The 11,895-nt window shown below is 44.7% G+C and overlaps 1 protein-coding gene across 1 annotated transcript; it reads left to right on the forward strand.

The window, feature by feature from the left end:
* The first annotated feature begins 2,185 nt into the window (after positions 1–2,185).
* LOC119211172 (transmembrane protein 53-like) lies at positions 2,186–6,495 on the forward strand. The gene is made up of 3 exons (XM_037461873.2): positions 2,186–2,737; positions 4,526–5,181; positions 5,832–6,495. The coding sequence occupies exons 1-3, from the start codon at positions 2,712–2,714 to the stop codon at positions 6,215–6,217; spliced, it is 1,068 nt and encodes a 355-aa protein (XP_037317770.2). The 5' UTR covers positions 2,186–2,711; the 3' UTR covers positions 6,218–6,495.
* The last annotated feature ends 5,400 nt before the right edge of the window (positions 6,496–11,895 follow it).

The raw sequence follows: 11,895 nt of genomic DNA on the forward strand, positions 1-11,895 counted from the left end.
AACAGCCTACAGGGGGGGGGGGGGTGTCACGTGACTCTGCTGTTCCCCTTAGCTCGTGTTTTAGCATCTTTACCCAGCGCTTTGGTCTCTAGCTGTTGAGAGGAGCAGTTGCCAGCAGACTGGCGTGTGTTTGTTTTGACGTTGTTCAGGGTTGGGGGGGGGGGGGGGGGAGCAGTCCAGATCTGAAGGCTGGAAAGGTGTTTCCATCCAACTGTATCCTGTTTTTTTTTTAATCAGGAAAAAGCAAGGGATTTTCCTCAAAACCAAGTTAGAGGCTAACACAGTTTTTGGAAAAAAAATATTCTCTTTAAGTGGGATATTTCTCTTCTTTTAAATAGAAAGAAACCCCAAAAATAACATCAATAATAAATGCATTCAAACTGAAGGTCAAAACAGAAGTAACCTACTGGAAAAAATAAGGTAATGTGTGTGTGTGTCAAATGACTTTGGAAAGAAAGCGATGACCTAAAACTGCCTGGACGAGAGAGTGGAAAGAGCCGATCAGCGGGCGCCGAATAACACCGGCGTGATGCCCGCGGCCCTCGCCCACAGCAACGAGCGCTGAGATGAAGAGACGCCGATGCCAGGAGGTTCGTTTTTGTGGCCGTGCAGCCAAGCTGAGTTTGCTTGAGTTCGTTAAGTTCTTTTCTGTTCAAGAAAAACGTCATTCATGTTGACATGAAAAAGGCTACAGTGTACACAATGAGTTGCTGGAATGTTTTACACTGTGTAAAACAAACTTGCCTAATTACAAACATTTCTGTGAGTGTGTTTGAATTTAATCAATATGGACGTCATTATTAATAAAGCATCACATCCTCTGTCACTTTTATAATGCAATCATTGCGTTTTGCAATCATTGCGTCATCTCAAGTTATGTGGCTTCTGTGCTAGTTTGGCTCCATCTTGTGACACTAACATGTGCTGCAGTTATTTCATCAGTTCAGGTCAGAAGAAATATAGGGCCTACTTGATGCCTGTTTTGTTTCCCTATTTAGAGGAAGTGACAGTTAAAATGATGAAAGCAGTATCCTTTGAACTATTGATAGCCCAACAGATTCAGACAGACACGCTGCAATAGGGTGTCCAAATGCACCGATATACCACACATTTACCACTGAGAAAACCAATGTGGAATTTAAAGAAACGGATAGATAAAGAAAAGAACAGGGATTGCGAAAGAAAAGGGGAGGAGGAGGAGGAGGAGAAGGAGAAGGAGGAGGAGAAAGAAGAGGAGGAGGAGGAGGAGGAGGGGAGACGCGCGGCGGGCGTCCCTGCTCCTCATCTCCGTCCGGCAGAGGACCGAGTCACGCGGGAGGAGGAGGAGGGGGGGGGGGGGGGGGGCGAGTGCAGCGCGTGTTTGCCGGTCTTTGGCCGCACACGGTGTTTTTTCCGCCGACCCCGGCGGCGGGACGTAATAGTAAGTGATGCTGTCGCTGATGCTCCTGGCTACGAACCCGGCTTCGTTGACTTGGCCAGACGTGGTTGCTTCACTCCTGAAGAGACTGCAACAAATGGAAAAAAAGTCAGTGGGATCGAGTTACTAGTCTGACCGAGAATGCATTTGATCCTGCAGAGCAAACTAAAGGCAGGGTAATGCACTTATTATTGGTTAGGGAGAAAAATATTTCAATAACATTGCCAATATTAATCTTAATAGCAAGTACATTAGTTAGTTTTCCCCATATAAATGTCTACACTTTTCTACACTTTTTTACACTTTTCATTATCTTACTCTATGTTGCACCGGTACACTTATAGGTTTACATTTTGGGGTTCTTTTCTTCTTTTCTTGCATTTTATTTTTCTTTGCATTTTTTTTTCACTCAGTAACGGATATGATTTAAAATGTAGCGAAGTACAATACTTCAAACAAAAAATACTAAAGTAAAAGTAAAATTACAGATTAAAAAAAATACTTTAAAAAGTCGAAGTACACATAAAACTACTCAATTACAGTAACGCGAGTAAATGTAATTCGTTACTTTCCACCTGTGGAAAAGAAAATAGTAACATTTCATAATCTTTCATTAATGGATGAACCTGCTGTGATACCTTGATAGCATTTCAGTAGATATGATGCAGCCTTAAAACGAGTGGGTTGCGTTCTATTCCGTACATATTGAAACCGAGGAAATTAAATTGTAGATATGCGTTCAAAACTGAAAAGAAATGTTCGGTCCGTTAGCGCCCCCTCCTGGCCGCTATACCGCACCGGCGTAAACTGCAAAAACACGTGACTCTCAGTAGGAGCCGGTGACCCGCGGAACCATACGGCGTGCCCTCCAGTGGCACGAGCCAATGGGCGTGAGAGTGACGCGAGGAGCAGGAAGACCCGGTGTAACGTCACCTGTCTCGCGAGGGACATTCAAGACAAACCTGTCCTTGAAAAAAGAAAAACCGGTAGGTGCCGCACTGTCGCCTGGCGCTATCCGATGCCCCGCGTCACTTCCTCGAGGGCGTGAACACACCTGTGTCCTCTTTTTTTGTGTGTGTTTATGTCCCATAAAATCAACACTGACCGCCGAGGGAGGGGGGCGCTATCCCCGCCCCGGAGGAGGGATAGCCTACACTACCCGGCGCAGGACCGCGACACAACACACCGGGCACCGCCGCCGCTGCGGATGAATTGACCGACCTTCGCAAGTCTCTCCCCCCCCCCCCACCCTCCCTCCTTTTCTTTTCTTTCTTTGTTGGTCCTTCTTCACAGAATGGGGAACCTGGCTCTCGCCATCGGGTAATGGATGTTGTGTGTCGTTGCTCGCGTGCGTGTGACCTGCGTCTCGAGCGTCATTTGGCTCCATGTAGGCTGATACTGCGCCGTATCCTCCTCATGCGAGCCGGATGCGGCTGTTTTAAAAAAAGCCCCCAAAAAGACGTTTATTTTTCAACAGTTCGCTCCAGTTGTATGTTGTTTTTTTTTGGTGCGTGGGTGAAACGGGACACGTATTAATATCGCCTCACAGGCTTCGTTTTCTGAGCGCATAATCCCCCCCCACCCCCCCGCAGCGCCCCCCCCCCCTTACTCCGCACAAGATGTAAACCCTGGAATGCATCATGGGTGCGGGACCGCCCCTTCATTTGGGACACGTACCAAACGGGATCACGGGCGACACGGCAATTAAAAGCCATTCCATTGTTATTGCGGATAGGCAGCGTTTTTATTGGTAAAGTTAAATGATCTATGAATATAATCAGAGGTGGAAAGTAACGAATTACATTTACTCGCGTTACTGTAATTGAGTAGTTTTTCTGTGTACGTCTACTTTTTAACGTATTTTTTTTTAATCGGTCATTTTACTTTTAAAATTTTTCTTAAAAAACAAAAGTATTTTTTGTTTTGTAAGTATTGTACTTCGCTACATTTTAAATCATATCCGTTACTGAGTAAACAAAAATGCAAAAAAAAAAAAAAAAGAATGATGGAGACGGACAAAACAGACGCAAACCCAGCTGAAGTCCAATGAAAATACGAAGCGTGGCCGCTAAACCGGAAGTACGTGGATTTTCACAGTAAGAATCGACGCAACCGTCTGTAATGACAGCGGTTACCAGGGTAACAAGAGGAGAACAGTTCATTAACGAATATAAATAAATAATCCTGGTCTGACGGGATGTGTTAGCAGCAGTATTATTGACTACACTCGCTGCTCCTGGCTCTGATATTTATTGTCCACGTATTGTTTTGCTTCAGTGAGCAGAGCAGAGACAGTTTAAGGAGGTCACAGAGTAAACGTCGGCAGTATCTGGCCCGAACCTGAAATGATTTGGACATCCTGCTTTACTGAATCCATATTTAGTGGTTATAGTAATGTTTAAAATGTTTTATTGGATGATCTGCACTAAAATCATCTATCTCTTTTATTTTTATTTTATTATTTTTGCCATTACACTTTAATTTGTAAAGGTCTTCCTTCAATTAAAAACAACTAGATGGAGATTTATTTTCCCTTGTCTTTTTTTTTAACTACACTAGAATCCGCACCCCACCCAGCTGTTAAAAAAGTAACTCAATAACTTTTACTCTGAGTAAATTTTTAATGAGCTACTTTTTACTTTTACTTGAGTACATTTTTAAACTGGTAACTTTACTTGTACTTCAGTAAAATTTTACTTAAGTAACAGTACTTTTACTTGAGTACAACATTTTGTTACTCTTTCCACCTCTGAATATAATGATGAACAAAAGCCTCAAAGTGGGTGAGATATATTTTTTGAATCATTCTGAAGGGTTGCAAGAAAAAGAACCCCAAAATGTAAACCTGTAAGTCTACCGGTGCAACAGTGTAATAATAAGATGATAATAATGAAGAGGGAAAAAAAAGACAAAGTGTAGAAATTTATATGGGGAAAACTAACTAATGTACTTGTTATTAAGATTAATATTGGCAATGTTATTGAAATATTTTTCTCCCTAACCAATAATAAGTGCATTACCCTGCCTTTAGTTTGCTCTGCAGGATCAAATGCATTCTCGGTCAGACTAGTAACTCGATCCCACTGACTTTTCTTCCATTTGTTGCAGTCTCTTCAGGAGTGAAGCAACCGCGTCTGGCCCAGTCATCGGAGCCGGGTTCGTAGCCAGGAGCATCAGCGACAGCATCACTTACTATTACGTCCCGTCGCCGGGGTCGGCGGAAAGAAGACCGTGTGCGGCCAAAGACCGGCAAACACGCGCCGCACTCTGCCCCCTCTCCTCCTCCTCCTCCTCCTCCCCGCACGACTCGGCCCTCTGCCGGACGGGGGTGAGGAGCAGGGTCCCCCGCCGCGCGTCTCCCCCCTCCTCCTCCTCCCCTTTGCTCTCGCAGTCCCCGCAAGCAGACCGGCCCCTCCTGCTCTTCTTCTCCTGGCTCGGCGCCCGGCGGGCGGCGGTGGGCAAGTACAGGGACCTCTACCTGGACCGCGGCATGGACGTCCTCCTGGTCCAGAGCAGCGTGATGCACTTCCTGTGGCCCCGGTGGGGGCTCGGCTACGGGTTGGAGGTGCTCGAGGTCCTGGAGCGGCCTCAGTTCTCGGGGAGGCCCGTGGTGATCCACGCCACCTCCATCGGAGGCTTCACTCTCTCCCAGACCCTCGCCCACGCCGCTGAGGGGCGGAGGGAACCCGCGGGCCTGGCTCAGAGGGTGAGGGGGCACGTTTATGACAGCTTGGTGGTCGGCACCCTGGAGCACATGGCGATAGGTGAGTGGGGTTCACCTTCCAGTGACTTTTGTGCTGGATTCCAGTGTCACTTCTTTAAATACTACATTAGCCAGCTGATCCACCGCTCCAGTCAAGGGTCCTGGAGCTATTTGTGGCAGGTTGTTGTTTTTAACCTACGTAGAGGATATAAACGTTTCATTCTTTATATAAGGCTGTATATAAAGCTTTTTCATTTTTTCAAGTATTGCTTAATCGCTGGTTTTTCATAGCAAGTATCCTAGAATTTTGAAATAATAAATCCGATCACAGTGTCTCAGACCCCAAGGCAATGTTGGGAAGAAGAACAAAAAAGGCTGAAGCCAAAGAAATTGGATATATTCTAGTACAAAGAAACAAAAAAAAACAATAGAACTGACACTTTTATCTCAATAAAGGAATTTACTAAAAGTGCTACTAACTATAATTATTACAGTTTCACAGACGTGATGTCCTCAAATACTTCACTTCCTCCAACAGTCCAACACCCACACACATTTAAGATGTTTACTGATGTAAAATAAGGAAAAGCAGCAAATTACTAAGCTGGGATGAGTCATAAAAAACATCTTAAATGATACATTTAAACAATTATATACAGGATGTCATAAATGATTAACCCACTCTATCATTTACTGTCCCCCGTCATTCAGGCCTCGGCAAGACTCTGGTTCCACGGTTCGAGAGCCTTGTCAAAAACGCCGCCATGCTTTACTTCTGGCTCTTCAAAAAGCACACGGCGGACTTCTACAACAACAGCATCCGGGTCTTCCACAACAGCCCGATAACGGCGCCGGCCCTCTTCTTCTTCAGCGAGGACGACGCCCTGTGCAGCCCGGCCGACATGGAGCGGTTGATCGACCACTGGAGGGGGAGGGGCGTGACCGTGGAGAGCAGGAAGTGGAAGGTGTCGAAGCACGCCGCCCACATGCGATGCCACCCGGAAGAGTACCTGTGCACGCTGGAGAAGTTCCTGGACTCCCTGGCACTTTCGCCCCCCAAAGCAAGCATTTCAAATGTGGGAGGCTTGCGTGTTTAGTTGGAGAGGTCTGTTGTAACGCCGTGAGGTCAATTATAGCCGTAGCATGATTAAAGGTGTCATTTAACAAAGTATATCTCTTTGAAAGAATCCTCAATTGTTTGACTTTGCTGCTTTTAGCCGTTACATTTAAAACGATGTGCACTATCTACTTGATTACTTTGGACCCATGTGATGCTTTCACTGCACAGGAAGTGTTCTTCATTGTATTGCTGCTGCACTTTATTACCAGATCTGGTTGATGCGCAACATGTGGAATAAATGGGATTTGAATTTTATTGCGTCTGGTTTGTGTTTTATTTCAACAGAAAAGCAAAAAATGTACACTTTGGATTTGCATTGCGCATGATGGGAAATGTTTTGGTGGGAGGGTGAACTATGGATGCATAAAATAACAGGTCTGGTATAAGCGCATGAGGTCGGGCTCCTCAAAACAGAGATGGTTGATGAGAGGGAGAAGCTTGGTACCAAAACTGCATCCATGGGTCTCCATCATGGACATCCAGAGCGGACAGAGGAGCATGTCAGGAAACCTACGGTGCGTCTCTCCATTTACTCAACTGGGTAAAACTGATTAAAATAACTACTGTGAGTAGGATATGAGAAATCTGAGTGACTGGGGTAACGTTAAATAAATGCAGACTGGGGAAACTGCTTTCTGACGCACTATGACGCAGTTTTGTGTCCATCCGCAGCAGTCGATGCAAATAGAAAACAGTGACGTCTGCTGGCCAGAGAGTGACACTGCGCCCGTATGGATGCAGTAAATCTGTGCAAAGAATCATAGTCATAACATTACTAAATAATCAGACTTATGTTATCGTGGATTTCTGCTTTTTTACATTGTGTACTGTACAGGGTGATTGTTGAGCAGTGATACATTTGCTGCTTTTCCTGTGTGTGTGTGTGTGTGTGTGTCACAAAGCCGCTCTGCATGGTGATGTCGGTATTAGGGAGGTTTGATGTGGGTCAGAGTGACCTCGGCAGTAAGCTACACACAATTATCTTGCCACGGTGTGGATTTTATAATTTGATTAAGTTTTTTATTAATGCCTGGGAAGAGGCATTTCACTGTATCTCATTAATAATAATTCCTGAATGATTTTCTGTCAGTGTTGGCCATTTAATTTAATATTCCAACACTGTTTACATCGCTGTCAGCAACTCATTATTATTGGATTAGATTATTATTTTAATTTTCAGGAAAGATGCCCTTGAGAAATACAACATACCATACTTTTTTGACACATTGTATTAACAATTTAAATACAAAATAATATGTACAAGTCTACCGATCCTACACAATACAGCTACAGTTCCTGTATTTTACAAGCACTGCGCTGTTTTTTAAAATAGTTTTAGGCCTGAGTTCCAGTCCTACCAGCATCACGAATGACTGCAACAAGATTTATCTTCTGCTGAGTCCGCGCCGATGACTCCAAATCGCTTTTGTGAGTTTGGCTTTTGGCCATTGAGCACAATCGCGTCATTCAGTCGAAACCAAACACAAAGACACACAGCAGATGAGCAAAAACCCGAAAGCCTAGAACAGCAAACATCTCCTCCTCCGACGCCATATTGTGTTTCGCCAAAGGAGACTGGAACGCTTAAAATGTTATTCTGACTTTTTTTTTTCTTTCTTTCTTTATTTTACTCGTCTTTGTGACGGAGCTGGAAAGGGTTCTCTGGGTTGCAGTTCCCCTAAACATCCTCTGGAGAGCTGCCTTCACCAGGAGATCGAAACCGCCGAGCAGTTGGCCACTTTAGTGTCGGGTGACATCCTCTCTTTCTCTTATTCACCTCCTTGACTCACAACGAAAGGCCTTAAAAACAAATCGTTTGATTGCATCGAACTAATGAAGCGATGCTACCGAAGAAGAGATTCTTCAGGGATACCACCCCCCCCCCCTCCCCCCGAAAAAAACGGTCGCCGTTACAAGCGGGACACGAGGTGCAAGAGTGAGTCCGCGGCACTGTCCTATTTCCCAGGGCCATGTTTGACACACACACACACACACACACACACTGTGGGCTCCATTCTGAAGGGCCAGTGGGAGATTTGTTAGGTCAATTAACTGATCCGCTGCTGACACCCACCAGGCAGGAAGAGCCTTTTGGGCCTCGATAATCAGCGCCTCGTTCTTTTTCTCTTCGCTGCGGTTGTAGTTGCAGCGTATTTGCATAACACCGTTTTTTTGGAGTTTTCTTCTCAAAGCATTTATTCAAAGGAGAACAAGAAAATGAAATGACGTCCTAATTTTGTTCTGCTGAAAGTTTGAAATCTTTGTTGAGGTATAATCAAGCTTTTTCACATGAATGAGTGACAACCTACACACTGCAGACAAAGTACATCAAAGGCAAAAGGATAGTTGACATTGGTTATAATATATTGGACGGACAACAAGACAATATTAAATCTACTTCACGCAAAGCTTTATTCAACAAGTAAAAACACTTCCTCGGGGTCAGTGCACGGTACTCGTGCACGTGAACGGCCCCTGAGCGACGCACAGTAACCTCCTTGGGTTTCGTTGGGCTCACGGGTGACAGCAAATGAATCCGTTTACGCTCAAGCTACACGTTCGTTTGGCCTCGGCTTGTTTTTTATGTTGCTCCTGGAGGTAATTCTATCAAAGGCTCCTGTACACATTCAAAATGATAGTTTTGTGTTTTTCTCAATGACTAGAATACTCATGTCTATACCAGCTGTGTATATGTAACAAGAAGATGTTTTGAGCGCATAGATCGATGAACTCAGAGCAATGACCACTTTGACGACTCACAAATAATGTACAATGCATGTGCATGAGGAGAGAACTCACATTTACATTCACTAGTAATGGAAAGCCTTGTTCCGCAACAGAGTAATATCAAAATGTTCCATTTGCATGCACGTATAAAACAGAAAAATAATCTCCCATTGACATTTTGAGCGATTTAACCTTAGAGTTGTTTTCCAACGGTGCATCTTGACACATGGTGTGCAAAGCTGTACACACTTTGTTCTGAAGTCAGGCTGACTTAAGTCGTTTTCGTGCTGTTATGAGACCCTCTGCAGTATATATTATTTTTTTCTCAGGATGGGTAAAACATCCTGCATCTCAAATACTTTCGTATTCATAAATCCCACCCTCGTATTTCACAACTGATCAAAAGCCACACTGGGAAATCCACAATAATCACAAAGCACCACAAATCAGCAGTTGTCCTGACTCCTGACCTCTGAAAACGCCCACACGAGAGATGAGAGATACTCACGGCTCCATCGGGAGGAGAGACGCCAGCATCCAGTGCAGATACTTTTTGGGGTAAGGGCTTCCTGGCTACTTCCTCAGGAACAGCAAGCCCAGACCGCAAAAAGACCCACAAAGGACAAAGATTTCCCTTTGTCGCGTCGTGGCGATCTCCTCGGCATTCTAAAGGGAAGAAACAGAGCCGTTAGCGGATCGGACACACATGCGATGAATGCATGAAGCGAGGAGCACTGCTTCACGCGTGTGGGAACTCTGGGAATTCTTTTCTCTTTTTTTTCCGAATCCGGAATGCGGAAAAACGTTAACTTTCTCCTGTCAAACGTGATTCCTCCATCATCTGCAGAAAGCTCAACAGGCGTAATTTACACCAACCAACCCCCCCCCCCCCCCCCCTCCGCTAAAGCATTCCTACAGAAACTTAAAGCACACGTGTTTTTACATTGAGGTGAAGTCGATGCTTGAATAAAAGACGTGCGAGAAACAATAATAATTCCACTGATTGACACTGATTGAAGTCACATATCGTCTTCATCAGATCAAATTAAACTGTTTTTGATGTAGTTCTTGATGGGAGCTGCCTCCCCTGAGTTAGTGTGATACTGCAAAGGGTGAGAGGTCATACGTCACCATACACGCAATTGGATGGTATCAAGACCCCTTTCAATCCAACCTGCAGTTCACCGCCCCAGCAGCAACGTGGTGTCATGAAGCTGCGATGTCTTTAAACTGGACTTTATACCTTATTGTGTAGAAAACGAGAAGAACAAAGGTTTCCATCTGCAGATGAAATCTGTTTAGTAGATTTGAGAAGGAGGTTTTGAAATGAATTGAAACATTGTGCAGTTGGTGGTGTGACTTTCTTTGTATAGGGATATTTAGCTTCTCCATGCAGACGAGATTCGGGTAGAACTTGAAAATTCAGGAGTCAAATCACAAATTGAGGGAAATTATGGGATTATTGTCGGGTTACGGTGAAAGAGCAGAGACTCCCCTGACAACTCTGTCCTGGGCCCCCTCCTCTCCCCTATCTACACCAACCTCTTTCAGCTCCGTCATTCGCTCGCATGGTTTCTCCCACCACAGCTATGCCGATGACACCCAACTTGCTCTCTCCTTCCCTCACTGGGATCTCTGCCGGTCTGACTGACATCTCTCAGTGGATGTCCGCTCACCACCTGAAGATCAACCCTCCGACAAGACTGAACTACTTCTCTTTCCCCCGGAAAAGACTCTCCCACCCAGGACCTGACCGTTAACTTTGACGCTCACTCTGACTGCTGGGAAACTCTCCCTGACTCCCGACATCACAGCGACAACACGATCCTGTAAGTACACGCTCTACAACATCAGGAGAATAAGGCCCCTTCTCACTCAGAAGGCGGCGCAGGTACTTGACTACTGTAACTCTCTCCTGGCACGTCTCCCTGCTGCCGCCATTCGACCTCTGCAGCTCATCCAGAATGCAGCAGCTCGACTGGTCCTCAACCTTCCGAAATTCTCCCACGCTGCTCCACTCCTCCGCTTTCTTCACTGGTTACCAGTTCAAAACATTGGTTCTCACTTACGAATGGATGTGGTCCAGTCTACATCCAGGACATGGTGAAACCCTACATCCCAACCCGCACACTCAGCTCTTTGCATCTGCCAAGCTGCTTGTTCCTCCCTCTCTGAGAGAAAAGCACTCGGGGAGATCGCGACTCTTCGCTGTCCCGGCTCGACATCAGGACTGCAGAGAGCCTTTACAACTTCAAACTCAAGACACACCTCTTTAGACTCTACCTTGACTAAAACACTAACAAACTGTAGCACTAACAAATGGTAGCACTTAAATTGTACATATAATGGCACTTATCTACAACATATTCTGAAACTGCTTATTTGACGAAAATTTTACTTTCTTGTTACTTAAAATAATAAAAGCGTCAGCTAAATGGCATGTAATGTAACATATTTGTCAAATATCCAACCGTTGTGACGCAAATGTTTCACAGACACAAAAAAATAACCAGGACATGCAACAAGAACTGAATTGAAACTTTACTTCATCAGCTTCCACCAGAGATGCTAATCCACAGAAAAGCACCCAAAGGTTGCTCAAGGGCATCAAACCAGAAATATACAATATACTGTATATGTACAACACCCCACACAGGGATGAAAAAGCTGCAATTTGAATGAAATCTTGAAGGTTTTAATGAGAACATTCCTCACATATGTTTGAATCTGTTAAGGAAAGGAAAAATAAGTCTTCCACTGATTTTTTTTTGTTTAATTAAAATTGCCCTACACGAAAACATGTAAACATGTAAACTTGTAAAACCCTCAATCCTGAAAACCCCCATTGTGAGCCAGTCAGCATGTCGTGCAGCACACAGGTAGTTTCTCTCTCCAAATACCATTGCATGCCACTCCCTTATCAACCTG

The sequence above is a fragment of the Pungitius pungitius genome, chromosome 2 (assembly GCF_949316345.1).
Source record: "Pungitius pungitius chromosome 2, fPunPun2.1, whole genome shotgun sequence".
NCBI classification, from domain to species: domain Eukaryota; kingdom Metazoa; phylum Chordata; class Actinopteri; order Perciformes; family Gasterosteidae; genus Pungitius; species Pungitius pungitius.